We start from the raw sequence: 25428 nt of genomic DNA, 5'->3' as shown, positions 1-25428 counted from the left end.
TTTGGGGAGACTGGGTAATTTGTAAAGAAAAGAGGTTTAATTGTCTCATGGTTCTACAGGCTGTACATAAAGCATAGTGGCTTCTACTTCTGGGGAGACCTCAGGAAACTTAGAATCATGACAGAAGGTGAAGCGAAAGCAGGCACCTCTTATGTGACTGGAACAGGAGGATACATACTTTTTAAACAACTGGATCTTAGAAAAACTATCACAAGAATAGCACCGAGGGGATGGCAATAATCCATTCATGAGAATTCTGCCACCATGATCTAGTCACCTTCCAGTAGGCCTCACCCCCAACACTGGGGTTTACATTTTGACATGAGATTTGGGTGGGGACACAGATCCAAACCATATCTCAGGGTCTCACTGTGTTGCAAGGAGTGGTCTTGAACTCCTGGGCTCAAGCGATCTTTCTATATTGACCTCCCAAAGTGCTGAGATTACAGGCATGAACCATCCTGCCCAGCCAAAAGAGATAACTTTTAATGATGTAAATGTCCTATATTAATGCATTTTTTTGGTTCTTTACACAAGCTATTTGTCAATTTTTTGGCTTTTGTTTTGTTGTTGTTGTTGTTGTTTGAGACAGGGTCTTACTCTTACCATGGCTCACTGCAGCTTCAACCTCCCGGGCTCAAGCAATCCTTTCATCTCAGCCTCTCGGGTAACTGAGACCACAGGTGTGCACCATGGTGCCCAGCTAATTTTTTAATTTTTTTGTAGAGATAGGCCTCCCTGTGTTGCCAAGAATGGTCTTGAATTCTTGGCCTCAAGCGATCCTCCCACTATAGCCTCATAATGTGTTAGGATTACAGGCATGAGGCACTGTGCTCAGTTGTTGACTTTTTGGATTATGTACTAGTAAATAGGAAAACTATCACTGAGCTAAATCAAGTTGTTATTTGAGTACTTCACCTATTTTTCCTCACGTCATTAGTAATAATCTGCCTATAAAAAAATTAGCTAATATTGTTAAAGTTTAGAATGAGCAAAATAAGACACTGTCATTTCTTTTCTTTTGCTAAGAAACAGGCATAACCTCAAAAATGACTTTTTAATTCAAATATAAGATTACACTGGGTCTTGGCCAAAGAAAAGTTTCTGTCGTATGTTTTTTGTCTTGGTAAGTTCTAATTATTTATTAAAGAAAATAATATTGGAGATTTGAGCCTTAATAATGCAGACCAAAAAAAAATTGAAGATAGAATTTATACCCCAAGCGGTACATGGTACCATAACTCCTGAATACATTTTTTTCAAATAAACAGTGAAATAGTATATAACCAGTTGCTAGTAGGTTCTATTGCTTGTTGGAAAAGATCTTTCCTCCCTAAGATTTAATCATTTGGATAAAGTCACTAAATTTATGTCCAAATTCTAACATTTTTATTGCCATCAGATGACACCAGCATTTGTAGCTGTTTAAGAGACAGCAGATTGATGTACTTTAGAAATTTAGGAGTCCCACTTAGTGGCATATGGGCAACTGTCTCCCCATCCCTTCAACTTTATTATAGTCTATATGGTGATTATTGCGTGAAAGTTGGAAAAGTTATTTATCTTCCACTGTCTTGCCCAATTTCTCCTTCATTCTCTTTCTCATAATTGAAATAAACAGTAACACCCTAAACAGAAAAGCCGAGCTTAAGTCATGCTGGTGGGGGTGGGGTTTTTTTTAAGTCTTTTTACTGTGACTACCCTGATTATTGAAAGATAATAAAATCACCTCCATTTAGATATGATCCGTAACCCCCAGTCGTTGGGGGCAAAAAAAAAAAAAAAAAAAAAAAAAAAAAAACACTCTAGTAGTGTAAGTGAAAAAGTTGAAAGCAAAGCCCTGATGCTTAACTTTCAGTATACTCATATTTGGAAGTGGATTTTGTATATTTGAGTTTTGGGGAGCAGTCAAGAGAGAAAATGAACGAGAGCAGAGGTCTGCAAACTGTGGCCTGCAGGCCAAGTCTGAGCCATCACCTGTTTTTGCATGGCCCGCTCTATGGGAATGGTTTTTACATTTTTTGATTGTTGGAAAAGATTTTAGAAGAAAAATTTGTGATACATGAAAAACACATGAAACTCAGAATTTACAGTTTATCAAGTTTTATTGGGACATATCTGTGTTCATTCATTTTGGTATTGTCTATAGGTGTTTTCGTGCTGCAGAGGCATATTTGAGTAGTTGCAGCACAGATCATATGGCCTGCACAGCCAAAAATGTTGACTCCTACACTAGGGGCATGATTTATCCCAACAGTAAGAATGGATCCAAAGAGCTAAGAGACCTCTCAAAATTATCCAGAGGTTCTTTAACTTATATGACCTCATCTATTTGGACCACTGATAAAAACCTGAAAGTAAGCAAAAAAGGTAAAGCTCTAGTGCTTACTTTGACTCTTGAGAAAAATTTGTGTCTACTACTGATACTGTTTTTTTCTTTTTCTTTTTTTTTTTTTTCTGCTTTAGATACTGGTTTTAACAGTTTTCTTGGGTTTGCCCTTTCCCCACATTGACTAACTTCTTGGTAACCATGGCTGTTAGATTAGAGGTCTCTGCATAATTTTTCTCTTTGTGGGGCAGCTTTAAGGCTACTGGCGGAAGCTCAGTCACTGAAATCTGAGGTTGGTCTTGTATTAAGGTCCGATCTAGCACTTTATTTTATCTATTACGGATAACAGTAACCAAGGGATTGAATATTTCTCCTTAAAATTAGTTTGTGTTTTCTTAGACATTTACTTTGTGAGAGTTAGGTCCATCTTTAAATTCCATTGGTAACTTTTACCCTTAGTAACTGAGCGCAGCCCAACTCCTGTTCCATACCATGAGGGACCACGTGGCCATCTAGGAATCAAAAGTTTCTCATCCCCTACTCTTTCGTTGTTTCTATTCCCAAACAGCATGTTTCTTTTCTTTTTTTCTCCTCAAGTTGTCTGAACAAACCACGTTTCTGTGAGTCAGGGCTGTATTAGCAAATCCCACTTCTGACACCAAATTTAAGGCTGTAGGATAAAAACACAGTTTATCCTACTGTACCCTTACAATACAGAACACTTCTATGATCCCACATGTATTACTTGATATGCTATGTCAAGCAATGTGTCCTGCAGCAAATTCTCCAGTGGACACCAGCTGGATGTCCTATAACTCATTTCTGACCCTATCTCCCTGGGGAGAGCATCAGCTCCCACAGATTGAGAGCTTGGGCCTACAAGACTGTCCCCCCCACTTCAGATTCCAGTCACAAGTCGTAGGTTGTTACCTAGATTTCTGACTGACCAGCTGTAAATCAGGTGTCCCTCTAACCTTCTTTGTTCAATTAATTTGCTAGAGCAGTTCACAAAACTCAGGGAAACACTTTACTTAAATTTACCCAATACCGTTGAGAATAGCCAGATGGAAGAGATCCATTAGGATGAGGTTTGGGAGAATGGGGCAGGCCACTCTCCAGGAACCTCCAAGAGTTCAGCTATCTGTAAGCTCCCAGAATTCAAACATTTTGGAATTTTGCAGACGCATCACCTCATTACGTAGGCATTAAAATCCTTGGTGATCAACTAAGTTTTCAGTCCCTCTCTGGAAGCTGGAGGGGGAAGTGAAAGTTCAAACTCTCTTATCAAAAGGATGGTTCCCCTGGCAACCAGCCCCCAGTCAGTCACTTCATTAGCATGCAGAAGACACTCATCACTCCAGCGATTCCAGGGGTTTTAGGAGCTTTTTACCAGGAAATGGACAAACGCCAAAAATACATTTTACAGTATTACAGTTTCAGCCTTTGTTCTAAGATGGTATTTTCAGCAGGTGTAAAAGTCAGGATTGGCACTCCTTTCAGCACTTAAAAATCTTCTCCTTTATGTTCTGGGCCCCGTTATTTCTGTTTCCAAGTTAGCAGTCATTCATACATCATTATTCCTCTTTATGTAATGTGTTGTTTTTTTTCTGGCAATCTTCAGGACTTTTTATCTTTGATTTTCAGGGTTTTTATAATGAGTGTAGGTGTGGAATTTTTTGTTCTTTCTTATCTTTCCTCTGGTGTTCACGGGGTTTCTTGAATCTGTAAATTTGACTCTCACCAAATTTGGGGGGATTCTGGCCATTGTTTCTTCAATATTTTTACCACCCTGTTCATTCATGGAACTCCAGTTACATGTAAGTTGTACTTTTTGGTATTGTTCATGTGAAAATTATACATTAGGTCGTTCTTGTAACACCCAACTAAATCAGAATCTAGGGTCCAGAGGAAAAAGGCACTTGAGCACTTAACATCTGATCCAAAAATTAAATTTTCAACAAGCCCAGCTGTAGAAATGGCCCACTGTAACCCTGAGACCTGTTTTACCTAGTAGCACCGGAAGCAACTTGCCACTACTCTGAGACCAGCTTCTTGTAGTCAGAGCTTGCCAGTTCTCAAAAGCTGCTCTAGTACCAATCTGTCAAAACAGTCTGTAACATTTCTCTAATAACTTACAGTCTTCTCTTTGTTCTTCAAACATACCTGGGACCATCCAGTGTGTATACATATGCTCCAAATTACATTATTTTCCTTTTTTTTTATTTTTTGAGTTGGGGGGACTTTCATTCTGTTACCCATGCTGGAGTGCAGTGGCACACTCACGGCTCATTGTAGCCTTGACTTCCTGGACTCAAGCGATCCTCTCACCTCAGCCTCCCGATAGCTGTGGCCATAGGCATGCCCTGCCATAACAGGCTGATTTTTGTATTTTTTGTAGAGACATTGTTTTTACCATGTTGGTCATCCTATGACCAAATAAGACCATATGGAGAACATAAGGTCTTTATCTTTTTTTTTTTTTTTTTTTTTTTTTGGACACACGGTCTTGCTCTGTCACCCAGGCTAGAGTACAGTGGCACAATTATGGCTTACTGCTGTAGCCTTGACCTCCCGGGCTCAAGCGATATTCCCACCTCAGCCTCCCAAGTAACTGGCCCACAGGCATGCACCAACGTGTGCGAAGCTAATTTTTAAATTTCTTGTAAAAATGGAGTCTCGCCATGTTGCCCAGGCTGATCTCTTAATTCCTGGGCTCAAGAAATCCACCCACCTTGGCCTCCCAAAGTGCTGGGGTTACAGACATGAACCAGTGCACCTAAATTAGATTCTTGCTTCCTAAATACAACATTTTCAATTTAGAGAGTCATCTCTGTTTTATTTGGCTTTGACATTCTATAGGTCACTGAAGCTCTGTTCATTTTTTTCCCACTCTTTTCCCATTCTTCATATTAGAAATTTTGTTGATATATTTTCAAGTTCATTGACCCTTTCTTTTGTTGTTTTACAATCTGCTAAGTGCATCCAGTGTAATTTTTAAATATTTTTTTCAGTTTTAGAATTGGTTATTTTTGTAGTTTTTTTTCTCTGCTGAAAGTTTGCATTTGTTCATTCTTTCGTAGCATATTTATCTTTATATCTTTGAACACAGCTATGGTAGTTGCTTTAGGATTCCTATCTGCTAGTTCTAACCTGGGTCATCTTGGAGTGGTTCTTTATTAATTGACTTTTTCCTTTAGGTCGCATTTTCCTTTTTTCTCACCTGTCTAGTAATTGCAGATTGTCTTCCAGACTTCATGATTAATGTATTTTAATGTATTGAAGATGCTCTAGATTCTGTTGTTTCTTTGGAGAATGTGGAGGGTGTGTGTGTGTGTTGGTTTTTTTTTTTTTTTTTTTGAGATGGAGTCTCGCTACGACAGCCAGGCTGGAGTGCAATGGCACGATTTTGGCTCACTGTAACCTCTGCCTTCCAGGTTGAAGCAATTCTTCTGCCTCCCGAGTAGCTGAGACTACAGGCGTGTGCCACTGCACCCAGCTAATTTTTTTGTGTTTTTGGTAGATATGGGGTTTCACCATATTGGCCAGGCTGGTCTCAAACTCCTGACCTCCAGTTATCCGCCCACCTCGGTCTTCCAAAGTGCTGGGATTATAGTCATGAGCCACCACACCTAACCGAACGCTGGGTTTTGTTGGAACTCAACCTCCAAATTTCTGTGACTTTTGTGGTGGTCAGCAGTAGAAATTTCTGCTCAATTCTTTTAGCCTTAAGTGAGCTCCTTGGAGTCTGTCCCACATATGTGCAGTTCAGGTGTCATCTAAAAATCCTGGTGTAATTTATACACGGGACATGGCATGTCCTCTCTGGGATTCCCTTTCTTACTTTCCAGCAGCTCGGGTTGCTCCAGACTCTGTCCTTTGGTTTCTTCAGGCCATTAAGGCTGGGTTCTTAAGGACCCTTCTTCCACATCCAGGCCTTCCCTCAGGCAGAAATGCCATTTAAAAAAAAAACAACAACAACCAAACAAAAAACCTTACTCTGTGCTACTCCTTTCTTTAAAGTGTAGACTATTCTCCAGTTTCTGGGCTTTAATTGTTTTTTATTGCCTTCACATAGTTGTTGGCACACAGAATAATTCAAGAACCCTTGACCTCATGTTTTTCCACAGGTTTTAAGGTAGGTTGCTATCATGAACTGTGGGAAAACCTATCTCCATATAGAAATCAGTGCTTCCCTTTCTCAGGTCATGCTAATATTAGTCATAACAGCAATATAATAAAATAGTTGAAGAAGTCTGTTTAAACATTTCTTTGCACTAATTTTTGTTTTTGTTATTCAACAGGTTTGATCTGTGGATGAAATGAATCATGATTTTCAAGCTCTTGCATTAGAATCTCGGGGAATGGGAGAGGTAAATGTTTACAAATACTAAGAACTTACACCTCACTTTATTTTGAGCCATTGGAACTTAATTTGTTTTTTTAACCATCAACCTTCCTGGAAATAGTGGTCATATCTTCCAAACTATGTGGAGGGGATTAAATTTCAGATTGTACAATTCTGTTGTGATTTTTAGCTTAAAAAAGCCTTTAGCAGTAATTTTTAGTGTGATTATTTGTGTCTAGGTGATTTGATTGACTTGGTGAGATAATTTCTTGTATTTCGGTAATGAACTGTAATTAGCTTTGCTCGAAAAAAAATTCTAGCCTTGTTCTGCTGTTTTATATATGTATACTGTGTTTGCTTTAGTCATACTTGTTTTACTATTCTCCCTTCCAAAAATCTCTTGTTCACCCAAAACTGTTTACTTAACAAACTTCTAATCTTCTACAAGACCCCGCTGTGGTGTATCTATTGTCTAGTTGCTATCTGCCATAGAATTAAGCACTTCATCTGACTTCTAGTTCTTTATACAGACTTTTATTATATTGCTGGTTACAGTTTGTTTTACAGTTGTCTCCCCTGTAAATTATTAGCTTTGTATACCTAGCATAGTAGACACTTAGCATTTCTTAATAGATTTTATCGTTCTTGTTAATCTGTGGTTTTCTTTGGGGCACCAAAGTTAACCTCATCATTACATATTTTAAGGCATCAAATACTTAGTTTTTCGTATGGCTAATGAATACTTAGAGAACTACTTTGATTATGGAAACTCTTGTGGTGACATCTATATTTTGTCATGTTCTGTACTACTAACGTAGACTTTGATAATAGAAGATAACAGTGAACAGACCTAAGATGTGTAATTAACTGCTTGCTCCTGGAGATTATTTTACCTTGGTAGAATAGAGACCTTCATGAGACTCACTCCATCCAATGCTGTGCTCTTCAGATGCAGAAAAGAGTCCAAGTCTCTCCTTTGGGCCACAAGAGGGCACCCTGCAGCTAGCTAACCCTCCCCTTCTTCAGAACAGCGTTTTCCAAAGAGTATGTCATTTTCAAAGGACTGATTTAAGGGTGAGTTAAGGTGCTTAAGCTTAAGTATTGCCAAAATAAACTTGTTAGACCAGTGCATAAGGTAAATTCTCAGCCCTAATAAAAATTGAAGAAATTGAATTTTTTTTTGTTAAACAAAATCTGTAGCTTCACTGCAGTGCAATGTCTGGTTAGGCATTATTTATGCTATTGGCAAATAAGAGGCAGATGAAAAGAGCTTTTATTCTTTCCTGGCCACTAGTTTTCTTTGGTCTTTAAAAAGCAGAATAACATATGTTGAAAGCAGGGTTGAACAGTGCTTCAACCTTCTTGTCTGTGACAAACTTGAACTTGCTGATAATTCATTAAGAACAAGAGAGTCATACCCCTACATTAATTTTAGACTCCCTGTATCACTTCTTAGATGTATATTGTATATGTTTTCAAACTGGTGTTTTTTCACTCTCTCTAAATATTTAGTAATTCTAAAGTTAGCTTTGCAGATAAAAAAAAGTCATAATCAGAAACAGTGGTTGAAAGAGTTTAGTTATTTGTGGGATGGAGGAAGGATATCTGAGGTTTTTAGAAAAGAGTAGCTTGGTTGAATGGTATATTAAGAGAAAAAAGCTTAAATCCAGACTTTCTTATTGGACATGTCAGATATGCAGAGTAAAAGTGACCAGGGTCACTTCCTGCTACCTGGTGGATAGCAGCATATCAGTTTATCTGTGTAACCTTCATCCAGTAAAAATATATTTTAAAATAAGATGTTCTCATTAGTTTTATTTCTTAGCAGTTTAAGCACTAATACTGTCACCTCAGAGATAGCTAAGAAAAACCTACTGAGATTTCTGTCTCTGGGTTCTCTCTCCCACAAGCCTTTCTATCTTTCCTCATCTCACAGGCAGCAAGGAACCTTCTGGGATTTCCTTCTTTGCCTGTGTCTCTCTCACAGTCTTCTCCTCCTTTCCTGACAGGTGAGGTTTTTTTGTTTTTGTTGTATCCCAGAATTCATTCATTGGAATAAATTAAAAGCAGCCTTGAGTTTCTGGCTCTTGAGTTTTGTAAAAATACTTTTTTCTTTTTAATGCAAAACTCTTTTTAAAGTAGATTACCCTCGTCTTGACTTTCTTTAAAAATAGTTTTTGCTTACTATGTCTTAAGTTTTGTAAATCTCTAATGTACAAAGTGTTACATCTACATATAGGACTAATTTCAAATTTACTGTTTGGTAGATCATGATGTCTTTACTGAGCCATCATCAGAAGGCATCCAGAAATAAGAGCAGATTTGTATTTACCTATTCGTAAACTTACCTTCTCTGTTTTTACACTGATACTATGTTTCTGTTGAAAGATCTACTGATTTGCATTATGTCATGTGCCTTAAAAAGAGCAAAACTAATCTATAGGGGATTGAACCCTGCTTTATTAGTGTAGTGTTAAGTCAGACACACTGCATAGGCTCATAACTATTAGCTTCTCTAGGTTGTTGGGGGCACATATAGCTGGGTTTCTGCTTATTTTTTAAATAACAGGAAAGAGGGCCCTGTCTGATATTCTTCAAAAAATCCAGAATCTAACTTTAAATCACTGAATTAATGTCTTTTATTTTGAGAATATCTTTATAGCTTAGTATGATAAACAGTGCTTTCTCCTATCTTTCCAACACAGTAATATATAAAGAAAGCATTAAAGAAAGCCTGTGTAATAAGATTCTATGTAGTGTGGTGAAGTTGAAGACTTACTAGGTAGACGAGTAAGGAGACTTGTGTTTTCTCTCAGATCTCTCACTGGTGTTATGACCTTGAGTAAGACTGACTGACTTTAAAAATAGTAATAAAAATAACCTTTTGTATGAATTACATACATCTCTCAAATGCTCTTGCTTTAATCTAAGCTCTTAGGGATAACTGGAATGGAAACCAGCCATTTCAAATAGTGTTTAAATAGCTGATCATAGTTTGTCTACATAATCTCTAAACAATTCTATCTTAAAATTTACCCACTGTAATAGGAAGAATATCATGATAATATTTTAAGCATTTTTATTTATTTTTTATTCCCAGTGGTGACGTAATACTGGATTCTCTTTTCTTTTTCGTTTTTGCTAGTCTGTATCTGTAGAATAATTCTGGAAATTTTTAGAAATCATGATGAAATAAAATATGATTGAAAAGAACTATCTTTTATGGTAGTTAAGTATGAAGAGAAGGGCCTTAGAATTAAGTAGATAGATAGGGTTCAAATCCCACTGTTCACATTTGCCAGCTGTGTGTGTAACCTTGGTCAGTTTTCCTTATGCAAAATGTGACTATAGTAGTAAACTGTTCTTTCTAAGTAGTGGGCTTTCATCATCCCCCTAGGATAGTCAAACTGACTCAAGAGAAAAGAAGTCAAACAGCTATAGACAAAATCGTTATAGTGAATAATATAATATTTGAAATAATCAGTTGAATGTTGTGGGTCACTAAGTTAAGTCATGTTTGATAACATTAAAGAATTCATACTGTTGGTAGTGAAGACAACCTAATATTTACGTGTCTGCTGTGTACTACATGTCATTCTTGTTTTTTGGAGATGGAGTCTCGCTCTGTTGCCTAGGCTGGAGTGCAGTGGTGTGATCTCGGCTCACTGCAACCTCCACCTCCCAGGTTCAAGTGATTCTTCTGCCTCAGCCTCCCGAGTAGCTGGGACTACAAGCACGTGCCTCTACGCCTGGCTAATTTTGTGTATTTTTAATAGAGACAGGGTTTCATCGTGTTAGCCAGGATGGTCTCAATCTCCTGACCTCGTGATCTGCCCGCCTTGGCCTCCCAAAGTGCTAGGATTACAGGCGTGAGCCACTGCACCTGGCCCTAGATGTCATTCTAAGCAGTTTACAGATGAGGAAACTGAAGCTCAGAAAAGGTTAATTAAAACTAGTCCAAGGCCACATAATAGTACTTGAAGAGCAGTTTGAACTCAGGGAAGTCTTGAGTGTTTACAGTACTATTTCCTGTTGAAAGTGACGATGTTTAGTAATGTTTGCTGTTGATACCAAGGATTTGGGGAAGTGGTATGAGTTGAGAAAATAAAAGTGTTAATATCTTTTATTAACAGAAAAGATTAAAGTTTGGAAAAGCACCATTTTTGTGTTCTATGGAGTTACTTTGTGTTTTGTTCTCTATGTTCTCTATGTTTCATTTGTTGTTGTTTGTTTGGTTTGTTTTTTATTTTGGAGATAGGATCTTGCGCTGTGGCCCAAGCTGGAGTGTAGTGGCATCGACTCAACTTACTGCAACCTCTGACCCCTGGGGTCAAGTGATCCTCCCATATCCGCCTCCCGGGTATCTGGGACTACAGGTGCACGCCACCACGCCTGGCTAATTTTTATATTTTTTGTAGAGACAGAGTTTTGCCATGTTGCCCAGGCTGGTCTCGAACTCCTGAGCTCAAGCAGTCTGCTTGCCTCAGCTAATTATAGCTCACTGCAGTATTAAACTCCCCGGCTCATTCTATCCTCCTATCTCAGCCTTCTAAGTAGCTGGGACTAGAGGTGCATGCCACCACACCTGGCTAATTTATTTTATATTTATTTATTTATAATTATTTTATTTTTAAAAAGAGACAGGGTCTCACAGTGTTGGCCAGGCCGGTCTCTAGCTCCTGGGCTCAAATTATCTTCACATCTCCTACAGTGCTGGGATTACAGGCATGAGTCTCTGCTCCCTGCTACAACTTAGTTTTGAGGATCCGTTCTTACCTCTTTTGAGCTTCCATTATAAGTAGAGTGACTTTACATTCTGATTTGCCCAGGACAGCTCAGATCTGTATCTTCTCATGGCATAATTATTAATAGCATCTCTTTTCGCAAAAATATCCCATTTGGGATGATAAGTTATATAAATAATTTAAAACATAATTTACATTTTAAATCCTTTTAAGTGTTGGGATTATGTTTATTTGGTTGGTTTAAGGGTTTTCCATAACAATTTAAAAAGTCTGAAGTATAGGTGTACTCATGTAAATGCCCAAGTAGGAGTTTGGTTTTTTGTTTTTGTTTTTGTTTTTGATGCAGTATTGGGTGCTGATTGATTTCTTTGGAAATGGAGAAAGCAAGCCATACATACTTTTGAAGGAAAAGACACTGTGTATTCACTCAAACATTGGAGTTAGGATAGAAGAGCAGATTGATAAGAAACACTGAGTTGCCTGACCTTCCTTTAGAGTTTGTGAAGTAGGGAACTAATATGAAGTGGTATTGGATAACATATTTTATAGATCTTAACCATTTCTTAATTTTGTTTTCTGTAATGTTTGTATGGTTGCTATTTCTACTACAGTAAAAGACTCTCCAGGGGCAAATCTCCTATGTTTATTGCTTTTCTAATCAATGCGTTGTTTAACCTTTTTTTTTCCCCTCTTTAACTGTTCTATTCTGAATTGTTGCCTTCCCCTACATGTAGTTCACTTTAACCTGTTCTTAGTCACCGGCTAGTAGATCCCCTAAAAATATTTGAATCAGTATCTTAACTGTTAGAGCAAATAGTTTTTAGAATATCAGTGAAGGCCTTTGGTAGAGTGTTAATTTCAACTATTAAATTTTCCTGTGTGTAAAAACTTACTAAATGTTTGAAAATGAACGTGCTCATATCATAGTATAGTGCTTGGCCATAGTAATACACTTGGTAAGTGGTTTACAGACTCCCTTACCCCCCCAGGTATGCAATTTGCTTTTTTTTTTTTTGAGACGGAGTCTTGCTCTGTCGCCAGGCTGGAGTGCAGTGGCACAATCTCAGCTCACTGCAACCTCAGCCTCCCAGGTTCAGTCAATTCTCTTGCCTCAGCCTCCTGAGTAGCTGGGACTACAAGTGCGCACTGCAATTTGCATTTTAAAACAGTGATCTGTGAGGACACTCCCAGAACTTTAATTCCAAAAGACTTTAGAATCGTCTCAAAGGGGTGCTGTTACTTTTACTACCTCATAAGATTAGTCTGTTTTAGCCACTTCTGTGTCTGTGATAAGTGCTTTATTAGTTGTTACAACTTTATTTTAGATTACTTATTTGTTATTCTTATTTTGATACTGAGACATTTTTCTTCATGAAGTATGGGATAAAAGCATTGCTTTATTCTTTCAGGAATTATTTTCATCTGCTTGGAATGGCTTATTTATACAATATTTTTAAGGGATTAACTTGGGTTTTAACTATGAATGTTCGGTTATTTAAATACATCAAGTATCGTGCTTTAGTATTCATATTATTAGATTTATATTTTGTTGAATACGTGAATCTTATGGTGAGATTTTTAAAATAGAAGGAATCCCAGTAAATCCCAGTTTACTTACTGGGATATTTATTAGAGCAGATTTTTGTTTAAAATGTCTGTTCTTCATAAATACAAATCATTTACAACCCAGGGCCATCCTAGCATTTTAAAACTGTTTTTAAAAAATGGAGTTCTTTTTTTTTTTTAAATTAAAACATTTACATTAAACATTTTAAATAACATTTTTAAATTAAAACATTAAGTTTAATTTAGTTGAGCAAAAGATCTTTAATTCAGGAACATGCCCACATTGGATATTTTCTCTTCCCTTTAAAGCTGCTTCTCCTGGTTTGTTGTTGTTTTCCTATTTTGATCAATAGCACTACCATTTACCTTTTTACCTGTTTAAGTTATTAAACAGGTTATTCTTTTTACTTACATTCCCCACCATTTGTATTCAGATCCTTTTGACTCCAAGGTGTCTGTCAGATCCATTTTATTTTCTCAGCTTTCTCTGCCAGTACCCTCTTTTTTGTTTGTTTGTTTTTTGTTTTTTGAGACAGAATCTTACTCTGTCACCCAGGCTGGAGTGCAGTGGCGCAGCCTGCATCTCCCGGGTTCAAGCACTTCTCTGCCTCAGCCTCGCGAGTAGCCGGGATTACAGGTGCCGGCCAACACTCCCGGCTAATTTTTGTGTTTTTAGTAGAGACAGGGTGTCACCATCTCGGCCAGGCTGGTCTTGAACTCCTGACCTTGTGATCCACCTGCCTAGGCCTCCCAAAGTGCTGGGATTACAGGTGTGAGCCACTGTGTCTGGCCCAGTACCCTCTTTTAGGTCTTGCTCTCTTGGCCCTCTTATTATAAATTGCCAAAATGGATCTTGTTCTATTTGTTATTCTTAAAACTTACAACTTGAGTTTTTTGTAATACCTAGTGTTACCCTTGCTAACTCTTCTCTGTTCCCTGTTGCTTCAGTAGAACATCTAACTTCCTTAGCGTGTCTTTAAGGGTCCTCATAATCTGATCTGCCGGCATCTGTTAGCTTTGCTAGCATCAACTTTTGACCTTGCCACATGTTTCATGTTACACCCTGTTCTACATACTGTGCATTTTCTCAAGTTTTGCCTTTATTGATGGTTTACTACGTCACACACACAAACACACACATCTTATCTCAGACCCATTTCAGGTATTACTGAGTTCTATTTATTACAGTTAATATGTTTGTGAGCTCTCTAAAGATGAGCAGACCATGCCCTTAAGAGGTAAACATACAGGTAATTGAGTGTGATAAGTTTAATAGAAGTATACACAGGTTTTATTGTTAGCATTGAAAAGACTGGGCACCTAATTAAGGGATGAGAGTGATGGTGTCTTATGAATGCTGCTTTAAAATGCTAAGTGCACTTCTCAGAAAACCAGTGTGTTCTTTTCAAACAAACGTATCCAAGTTGGCCACCTCCTAAGCGTCAGGGACAGTAGGGAGATATGAATGGATATTACACAATAAGAATTGCCCAAAATGTTCATTTTGAATAATCAGTGAATGATTGTATCAACACAATGTTTATGTGCTATGCATGTCACTGTATTGGATAGAGCACAGGGCCTTGAGATTGTTTCTTTTCTATGCATGTTTTCTACCATCCATAGCTTTTTTTTATGGGATTGACAGATAGTACTCAGCAGCTAGTAAGAGGTGTGAAATTCACTTCCATTGAATAACTGAGTTAAGAATGAAAAAGTATTTTCTATTCTGGAAGATATGATAGGAGGTGGTCTAGGGAGAAGATGTGGAAGTGAAGGAAAAAGTTTAATCATTCTTATGGATGTGCTTATTAAATCTGTTATTGAGTAAGAAATTTAATAAGCCTTTTGAATAAATTTACATTGTAATAAAAATGTATGGAAAGTGAAGAAAAGTCAGAAGTAGATTTTGATTTTTGTTTCAGGTCTAGAATTATTAGCACCAGCACACAAAAATAAGTGGGGAGTTAATTTACTATTAACAAAACAACTTAGAAAATAGGTCACTCTGAATTTTCGTTAGCATTGAAAACTAATGTATTCATAGCATTGATATGTTTGAGACTTCTTATATGTTAATTCTTTGTAATTAGAATAACTGTAATTTTTCCTCCAAATAGCTTTTGCCTACCAAAAAGTTTTGGGAACCTGATGATTCAACAAAAGATGGACAAAAAGGCATATTTCTTGGGGATGATGAATGGAGAGAGACTGCATGGGGAACTTCTCGTAAGTTACTGGTATATGAATTATGAATATATTTAGCATTTTATAAGTCATATGCACCTTTTTTTTTTTAGACAGAGTTTCCAAATTTTTGCATTTTTGTAGAGTTTCGCTGTGTTTCCCAGGCTGGTCTCAAATAACTGGGCTCATGAAATTCTCCTGCCTTGGCCTCCCAAAGTGCTGAGATTATAGGCATGAGCCACCACACCCAGCCCTATGCACGTTTTCTTAATGGCAGCTAAGAAATGTAATTTTAGAAGTATTTGTCACAATAAGATTTTATTAAGGATTTTTTTTTTAATCGTAAAATTCTGTGGCTATTAAAAAACAAGATGCTCATGAGGTTGTGGTGAAAAAGGACCACTTATGCACTAGTAGTGGGAATGTAAATTAGTTCAGCCATTGTAGAAAGCATTGTGTCAATTCCTCAGAGAAGTAAAAACAAAATTATTCAATTCAGCAATCCCATTTTTGGGTATATACCCCAAGGAATATAAATTGTGCTACCATAAGACACACACGTGTATGTTCGTAGCAGCACTATTCCATAATAGCAAAACCATGGAAAAATCTAAATAGCCATCAACAGTAGGCTGGATAAAGAAAATCTGGTACATAGGCACCATGGAACACTACGCAGCCATGAAAAAAAGATGTGAGATAATGTCCTTTGCAGCAACATGGATGGGGCTGGAGACCATTACCTTTAGCAGACTAACAAAGGAACAGAAAATCAAATACCGCTTGCTCTCACTTATTAGGTGGGAGCTAAATAACAAGAACACAGGGACACAAAGAGGGGAACAACAGACATGGAGGCCTCCTTGAGGGTAGAGGATGGAGGGAGAGGATCAGAAAAAATACCTGTCAGGTACTATTTTTAGTACCTGAGTAATGAAATAATCTGTACATCAAACTCCTGTGACATGAATTTACCTATAACAAGCTTGCACATGTACCCCCCTGAATCTAGAATAAAAGTTTAAAAATAATAAAATTCTGAATTTTCATTTAAAATGGAGGATAGATTAACCATAGAAATTTTTAGTCTTAATTTGTGCTAGATGATCGTGACAGATTTATTTAATTGCAGCTCAGCCTAGCTTTATTAGATATTTGCCACACCCAGGAAGGAAGTAGACTGTCTTGGTAAGATAGAGCTCCCAGAAAGGGAGCAGATCTTTAAATGTTTTGATTTCGACTTCATAAGTAATGGGGAGAGGCTTAGGTCTAAGAAACTGTTAAGGGAAAATTAGCTGGTGTATAAGGAGTATAACATACAGGAGTGACAGTGTTGGCAAATTAAAGATCATAGTTAAATGCTTTTTTTTCTTTTTAAGAGGGTGTTGCTCTGTTGCCTAGGCTGGTGTGCAGTGGCACGATCTTAGCTCGCTGCCATCTCGAACTTTTGGGCCAAAAAGATCCTTCCACGTCCTCCTCCCGAGTAGCTAGGACTACAGGCTCACACCATCACGTCTGGCTAATTTTTCTTTATTTTTTTTCCCTGAGACGAAGTCTCGTTCTGTCGCCCAGGCTAGAGTGCAGTGGCCCAATCTTGGCTTACTGCAAACTCTGCCTCCCAGGTTCAAGTGATTCTCCTGCCTCAGCCTCCTGAGTAGCTGGGATAATAGGTGCCTGCCACCATACCCTGCTAATTTTCATATTTTTAGTTGAGACGGGGTTTCACCATGTTGGCCAGGCTGGTCTTGAAATCTTACCTTAGGTGATCTGCCCACCTCAGCCTCCCAAAGTGCTGGGATTAGGGCATGAGCCGCCATGCCTGGCCAGGTCTAGCTAGTTTTTAAAACTTTTTTTTTTTTTTTTTTTTTTAGAGATGGGGTCTCACTATGTTGCCCAGGCTGGTCTCGGAACTTCTGCCTTCAAGTGATCCTCCTGCCTCAGGCGTGAGGACATCAACTCATCCTTTTTTATGGCTGCATAGTATTCCATGGTGTCTGTGTGCCACATTTTCTTTATCCAGCCTATTATTCATAGACATTTAGGTTGCTGCAATAAACATATGTGTGTATGTGTTTTTATAGTAGCATGATTTGTAATCCTTTGGGTATATACCCAGTATAATGAGATTGCTGAGTCAAATGATATTTCTGGTTCTGGATCTTTGAGGAATCCACACTGTCTTCCACAATGGTTGAACTCATTTACACTGCCACCAGCAGTGTAAAAGCGTTCCTATTTCTCCTCATCCTCTCCACCATCTGTTGTTTACTGACTTTTTAGTGCTCGCCATTCTAACTTGCGTGAGATGGTATCTCATTGTTTTGATTTGTGTTTCTCTGATGACCAGTGATGATGAGCATTTTTTCATATATCTGTTGGCTGCATAAATGTCTTCTTTTGAGAAGTATCTGATCATATCCTTCACCCACTTGTTGATGGGGTTGTTTTTTTCTTTCAAATTTATTTAAGTTCTTTGTAGATTCTGGATATTAGCCCTTTGTTGGATGGGTAGATTGCAAAAATTTTCCCCCATTCTGTTGGTTGCCTATTCACTCAGATGATAATTTATTTTGCCGTGCAGAAGCTCTTTAGTTTAATTAGATCCCATTTGCCAATTTTGGCTTTTGTTGCCATTGCTTTTGGTGTTTTAGTCATGAAGTCTTTGCCCATGCCTACGTCCTGAATAGTATTGCCTAGGTTTTCTTCTGGGGTTTTTATGGTTTTAGGTCCTACATGTAAGTCTTTAATCCATCTTGAGTTAATTTTTGTGTAAGTTGTAAGGAAGGGATCCAGTTTCAGCTTTCTACATATGGCTAGCCAGTTTTCCCAGCACCATTTATTAAATAGGGAATCCTTTCCCCATTTCTTGTTTTTGTCAGATTTGTCAAAGATCAGATGGCTATAGATGTGTTATTTTTGAGGCCTCTGTTCTGTTCCATTGGTCTATATATCTGTTTTGGTACCAGTACCATGCTGTTTTGGTTACTGTAGCCTTGTAGTATAGTTTGAAGTCAGGTAGCATGATGCCTCCAGCTTTGTTCTTTTTGCTTAGGATTGTCTTGGCTATGTGGGCTCTTTTATGGTTTCATACGAAATTTGAAGTAGTTTTATCTAATTCTATGAAGAAAGTCAGTGGTAGCTTGATGGGGATAGCATTGAATCTATAAATTACCTTGGGTAGTGTGGCCATTTTCACAATACTGATTCTTCCTATCCGTGGGCATGGAATGTTCTTCCATTTGTTTGTGTCCTATGAAGAACTTTATATAAAGATTATAGTAATAACATTCAAAATAAAACAATGTGCTGAGTTTTCTTCAGTATATTAATTTGTGTAACTACATTTTGTTTAAGTTAAAAGTACATGTATATAATTGTACTTTTTCTTCCAAACAGACCATTCAATGTCCCAGCCTATTATGGTACAGAGAAGATCTGGACAGGGTTTTCATGGAAACAGTGAAGTAAATGCAATACTGTCTCCGCGATCAGAAAGTGGAGGCCTTGGTGTGAGCATGGTAGAATATGTATTAAGTTCTTCTCCTGCTGATAAATTGGATTCTCGATTTAGGAAGGGAAATTTTGTAAGTATTTTGAATAAAGAAATATTTAATATTTGCTTGAGAGTTACTTGGTTACATTACTTTTATTTTTAATTCAATTTATTTTTCTGTGCCCTTCCTATAGTTAAGGGAAATTTTGTAACTATTATTGCTGTTCTTCTGCTTAGCCACTTGAAGAAGGTGAAATGATAGAACCATTGGAAATATGTATGATTTGAACCATGTTTACAGAAGTCAAATCATACTAATTTTAAAACATAATCTGCAAAATTAAAATTGCTTATTCCTGGTAGTGCTTGATGTGAAAGTAACTAAACAAAATCTTCTATGCATTATTTTAATCTAGTTTGTGGTGTTAACTGCTTTTCCAGCACCGCTATAGTTAAGGTTGCCTTAGCTCTTCTGTTATAAATCACTAGTTTGTACTCAATTTTTGGGCCTTTGATAAATTAATTGACTACGAAATTAAATAAGATTCAATGCTTTTATTGTTTACATGCACTGTAGTGTAGTGTTAGGTCACCTTATGGTGCCTTTTATTTTTGTGTTCTATTAAATATTCAGAATCAAACAGATTCTTTTTCCTCAGGGCACTAGAGATGCTGAAACAGATGGACCTGAGAAAGGAGATCAAAAAGGCAAGGCTTCTCCATTTGAGGAGGACCAAAACAGAGATCTTAAACAAGGAGATGATGATGATTCTAAAATAAATGGCAGAGGTTTGCCAAATGGAATGGATGCCGATTGCAAAGATTTTAAGTAAGATTTTAACTTTCTCCAGAAGAAAAGCGTATCTTTTTAGGGATTACTACTATTAGTTGATGTGACTAATTTAGACATTTTCATCATTTAGGTTTATTTCCTTTGAACTTTGTGTTAATCTGGACAAATTTTATTTTTTCACTATAAAGAAAATTTGTGATTATGAGCCATTTAAAAAAAATAATCTTCAAACCAGCCTCTGAAACAGTGCATTCTGTTGAAGGAGTAATGTTAGAAGCTGCACTTACTTTTCTGTTAATATAATAGTCTAAATTTCAACTTTTTCCTTTCTGTTAAATTTTAGTGAAGTGTAGGTTTACTCTGATTTTTTTTTTTCCCCTCTTGGGAGTGCTTTTGAGCACCTTTCAGTGGAGTTTTCTTCCTTCTGAGTATTTATGCCCTGCCTCCCATTTAACTTTTAATCTTAGAAAAGAGGAGACAAAATTAGCTTAGGAATAGTAATCTTTCTTACAATATATGAGTTTGTGCTAATACTTAAGATTATTCCTGCAAATCGCAAGTGGGGAACATATTAGAGACTTTTAAAAGTTAGCTTTAAGCTCATAATTTTTTATATTACAGCTTTTTGTTGTCTTTTTATGTAGCTTTTTATTGTCTTTTTATGGCAGTTAAATAAGTACTTTAGCCTTTGGTCTTAGATTAGATAGTGTACATTTATCTACATATTAGGGAGTTGTTTGTTTGTATTGATTTTCTGTAATATTTCAATAATGAGGTGCTTTGGATCCTGTGTCTGAAAATGAGCTGTTTCTTTGAGGTCCTATGACCGTGGAATCTTACATAAAAAAGAGTATTAGGTATATGGTGGGTGGTATTCTTTTACATTTATTGCCTTTAATTATCAAAAGCAAAGTAACAATGCTTCTTAAAAACAGTGCCATTTCTATCTGTTCTGAGTGCAAAAAAGCATCCAAAACCAGTAAACCTCTTTTGACAAGAAATACATTTAATGCTATTCAGATTTAGAACTTTATTCTGAATTTGTTCTTCACTATTACCTAATCTAAGTTTTAGTTAAGGAAATGCATTTAAAATTCAGTTGATGATAAACCCTTCAGAGTATACATTTATAATTGAAGTGTTAATACACCATTAACTATAGCAAGAAAATAGCACCACTGATAGCATTACTTTTTTTCATAATGTCCTCTATTTTTGCTATATATAAGTTACTTTGTGTGAGAGGTTATACTTCTCCCCTGAAATATTAATGTGGATTTTACATTTATTAGCATTCTGGTTTTATTCCATTAAGTTTTAGATATGTGTTTTAAATTACTAATTATTTTAGATACAGTATTAGTTATTACTTGACAGTGTTAAAATGTATTAACACAATCAACAGCTGTGGTCATATGGTCACTATGCCAGCACATCATTAATTTCTACATTAACTGATACGTCATCAATATATACATTATTGGAGTAGAACAGAAATCAATAAAATAACTATTGAACACTTTCTTTTTTTAAGAAAAAATGGCTGATTTTAAAGAAAATCCTTTTAGTTTTTTCTTTCCATATGTTCCAAATGAAAAATGAGCCTTTGGAATGTTCACGTACAAAACTAGGTGTGGTTTAAAGGGAAAGGAGTTTGAAATCTTCTGATTTTGCAAGGACAAAATGGTTGATGTTTAAATGAAATGTTAAGTTTGCTTACATACCTATAGAAACAATTCTTGTAATCAAGAAATTGCTTTGTAAACAATATGTTAGCAAATTTATTCCAATCCAGACTACCTGAAGTTGGGAAGAGTTAGATAGATGTAGCAACTGGCATTAAAAGCCAGGTGGAACAGTGCCATTTACTTAATGTACTCATGCTTGAATATCCTGTAAATGCATAGTTACTCTGAACAATAAACTCTTTCTTACAAAGGAAAGGATCCTATATAAAATATTTATGTATAAGATAAGCTATAAATGAGGATTGGTCATGAGCTAGAAATGTAAGTTTAGACCATGAAGGTGGTTAGTAAAAAGAGAAGCCAGTACTTAAAATTTAGTCCAGTGTTAATGAATTCCTTGTGAAAATTAAGGAGGCCATATAGAAGTAAGGTCCCTTTTTCTATTTTTTATGTAGAAAGATCCTTTTCTTGCTGTGTATACTTAATTTTTGATAAATGTCATACATTTCCGTTTCTTTCTGATGGTTTCAACTGAACTGTTTGGTATAATAAACATTGTCTTTGGAGGGCTTTCATAGAGGGCTTTCACAAATAGTTTCTTTTGTTCTTATTAGTTGGAATCAAAAGGTCATCTCTTAAGTAAGAAAACTGCTGCTTGAAAGATGACATGACTTGCTCAAAATCATATTTAAAAGACAAAGTCAGGAGTCAGCCTTTTGACTTACCATGTATGGTACCCTTTTCCTGTTGCATCCCACATTTTGGCCCCTTAAATAATGAAGACCATAATGATCTCTTAATGGCCAAATTTTTTAAAGTATTATTAAGCAGGATGTTATGGCAAAATTATGTGTTGGCGGGGCAGGACAGCAGTATGGTAAGTGGGTTTTGGTTTTGAGCTTTTTCATATTTGCCACTTAATAATCTGCTGTTTATACACTGTTCTTTGTGACTATGACTTGAGACAGAGATTTCAGGTAGTATAAGCCTAAGTTGTGATACTGGCCAGTGTTTCTAATCTGTAAAATTGCATTATATCTTTATGTTATTCAGATTGAAGGGAGTAATCATTAATAATATTTTTTAAATCCTCAAATCATGCCGGCTCTTAAGGGGAAAGTTAAATAGAAAAAAATGCAAGAAGATGGCATAGTGACCCAGAATGCCTTATTCACTGTATTTTATGACCATTTGTTCTTCATGATTTTTCTATTTTCCCATTTCACCATTTGGCTTGTTACTTTTATTTATAAAGATTTTCTGTTTTCTTTATGTAGTCGTACTCCTGGAAGTCGTCAAGCCTCTCCAACTGAAGTAGTTGAGCGCTTGGGCCCCAATACTAATCCCTCAGAAGGACTGGGGCCTCTTCCTAATCCTGCAGCTAATAAACCACTTGTTGAAGAATTTTCAAATCCTGAAACTCAGAATCTGGATGCCATGGAACAAGTTGGTCTGGAATCCTTACAGTTTGACTATCCTGGTAATCAGGTACCAATGGACTCTTCAGGAGCTACTGTAGGCCTTTTTGACTACAATTCCCAGCAGCAGGTAAAAGCATGCTCTTTCTTTAAGAAGGTCCTCTTAATTATATACTGGTTTAGCCTGAAGTGCTATTTGGCATTGAAAGAATGGTAGGAGTGTTTGAGTACTAAATGTTTTATTGATTAAAGTGTCCTTGTATTTGAGAAAGTGCTCCCCTCCCCCCAAAAAAAGTTTAAAATGTTTTATTCAGATTTCTAATTAGAAATGAAAGATTTTGACACTAATCTTTGTGTTAAATATTTTTCCTAATAGCTCTTTCAGAGGACTAATGCACTAACAGTTCAACAGTTAACTGCAGCTCAACAGCAGCAATATGCATTAGCAGCAGCTCAGCAGCCACATATAGGTGAGTCTTCGTCATTTTGACCAAAGTCTTGTTAAAATGTCTAGGATGTTTCACTTCTCATTTACTGATTGGTGAGGTTTTGTTACTTTTTGAAACGTCTGAGATCCACAAGTAATAGGTTGTATGACAAAGGTATTCATTAACTAGGGAATTGTTTCTGATTATTATTTGCATCACTGGTTAAATTACATAAAAATCTGTAATTTTATAAAAGTTGTCATCACGTAAGTTTTTCTCCAATGTGAAGTTGGGAAAGTCAGACACCTGGAAATTCAAATTTAGTTATTTGTGTCCTTTATCATGTCAGCATGTTCATTTAAATTTTTTCGTAAAATATTTTTTTCCACGAAGTTATTTGTTCTTTGACTTTTAATCTGCTAGAATTCAAGCTTGGTACATTATGTTGTCTGTACAGGGTCTCCCCCCTACCTCCCACAGTAGTAATATGGGAATAATTTCCCTATACCCTTTACCCAATTTCCCCTAATGGCTACACTTAAATAATTATAGTACAGTATCAAAAACAGTAATACGGTATTGTTTATCACGTGTAGATTTGTGTAACCATTTTTATAAAAGCCGGTCTGATTTTGGGTAAGTTTGAATGAATACTATTTAACATCAGTCTATGGAAGGGGGTTCTCTTTCCTTAATGTCATATTGTTCCATGTTAGTGCAGTAAGGCTTCGTAAGCCCTAATTTTTATTTTTCGGTTTTTTTTGTTTGTTTGTTTGTTTGTTTGTTTTGGAGACAGAGTCTCACTCTCACTCAGGCTGGAATACAGTGGCACCATCTCGGCTCACTGCAGCCTCCACCTCCTGGGTTCAAGAGATTCTCCTGCCTCAGCCTTCTGAGTAGCTGGGATAACAGGTGCCTGCCACCACACCCGGCTAATGTTTGTATTTTTAGTAGAGATGGGGATTTTACCATGTTGGCCAGGCTGGTCTCGAACTCCTGATGTCAGGTGATCAACCCCCCCCCCCCCCCGGCCTCTCGAAGTGCTGGGATTGCAGGTGTGAGTCGCCATGTCTGGCCTATTTTTTGTTTTCATCAAAAATATCAGGCTGCACGGTGGTGCCCTCCTTTAATCCCAGCACTTTGGGAGGCTGACGCAGGTGGATCACCTGAGGTCAGGAGTTTGAGACCAGCCTGGCCAACGTGGTAAAACCCTGTCTCTGCAAAATTAGAAAAATTAGCTGGGCGTGGCAGTGGGAGTCGGTAATCCCGGCTACTTGGGTGTCTGAGGCAGGAGAATTGCTTGAACTTGGGAGACAGAAGCTGCAGGAAACCAAGATTGCACCACTGCCTTCCAGCCTAGGTGACAGAGATAGACTCCGCTCAAAAAACAAAAAAAAGTCCACATATATAGATGAGTGCCAATTGTAGCATGTACTCTGGCCCTGTTTCATTCCTCTTTTTCCCTCTCTCTTTCCTCTTTTTTTCCCCACCCCCTTTATCCCTCATTTGTCCTCTTATGTTAGAAATGTACTGATTTCTGTCTATTCATGGACAGCACAACAGTTTTTGTTTCTTGAGGCTTTATGTTATAATATTTGGCAGGCTAAATGTCTATTACTCTTCTTTTTTGGAGTTTTAAGATTTTGGTTCTTGCTTATTTGCCTTTTTGTATGAACTTCAAAATTAGCTTATCTACTTCCAGAAGATAGGATTAAATTTTGTAATTTACTTAGGGAAATTTGACATCTTTATGACATCAAGCATCAGCTTTTGTTGTTGTTGTTGTTCTTGTTGTTTTTTTGACAAGGGGTCTCACTGTTTCACCCACCCTGGAGTGCAGTGGTGCAGTCTTGGCTCACTGCAACTGTTGCCTTCCAGGCTCAAGTGATCCTTTCACCTCAGCCTCCTGAGTAGCTGGGACCACAGGCGCACGCCACCACACCTGGCTAATATTTTGTAGAGACAGGGTTTCGCCATGTTGCCCAGGCTGGTCCTGAGCTCAAGTGATCCACCCACCTTAACCTCCTAAAGTGCTGGGATTAGAGGCGTGAGCCACCGTGCCCTGCTGACATCTAGTATTCTTGTCCAGGGCATGATGTGTCTTTATTTTTGTTCAAGTTTACTGTAGTGTCATTTGAGTACTTCAAAATTTTTCTTACATGGGTTTGCATATTTTATTATAAGTTTATTTTATGTTTTGTTATCGTAAATGACTTTCTTCCTGTCTTTCATTGTAGCTTTAAAGTGTTATCTATGAAAACTCAAGTACCAGATATCAGATTTCATGAGTGATAATTTAAAATAGTTGAATCATCTTCCCATTCTTGGAATAAAAAGACTTGTATATAACAATTATTATTTCTTTCAACATACTCTTTCAATGTGCTAGTATTTCATTTAGGATTTTTGCATCTATATAGTTAGCTGAAATTAGTC

At 37.1% G+C, this 25428-nt stretch overlaps 1 protein-coding gene across 13 annotated transcripts in view; it reads left to right on the top strand.

The window, feature by feature from the left end:
• Positions 1-25428, top strand: part of PUM2 (pumilio RNA binding family member 2) — a 105115-nt gene that overhangs the window by 18583 nt on the left and 61104 nt on the right. For 10 of the 13 annotated variants that reach the window (XM_023230067.2, XM_023230068.2, XM_023230071.1 and 7 more), the window contains exons 2-7: positions 6631-6699; positions 15106-15214; positions 18569-18756; positions 19325-19494; positions 22424-22694; positions 22941-23034. In XM_023230067.2, the coding sequence (XP_023085835.1) occupies positions 6649-6699; positions 15106-15214; positions 18569-18756; positions 19325-19494; positions 22424-22694; positions 22941-23034 (883 nt within the window). In that variant the 5' untranslated portion in view covers positions 6631-6648. Of the gene's footprint in view, positions 1-6630; positions 6700-7623; positions 7749-15105; positions 15215-18568; positions 18757-19324; positions 19495-22423; positions 22695-22940; positions 23035-25428 lie in introns of all 13 variants that reach the window. The other 3 variants (XM_023230069.2, XM_023230063.1, XM_023230070.3) reach the window with 2 other exon arrangements.

This window comes from Piliocolobus tephrosceles, chromosome 15, assembly GCF_002776525.5.
Source record: "Piliocolobus tephrosceles isolate RC106 chromosome 15, ASM277652v3, whole genome shotgun sequence".
In the NCBI taxonomy this organism is placed as follows: Eukaryota; Metazoa; Chordata; class Mammalia; order Primates; family Cercopithecidae; genus Piliocolobus; species Piliocolobus tephrosceles.
The sequence above is the reverse complement of the archived record's forward strand: the minus strand, read 5'-3'. Positions and strand labels throughout refer to the sequence as shown.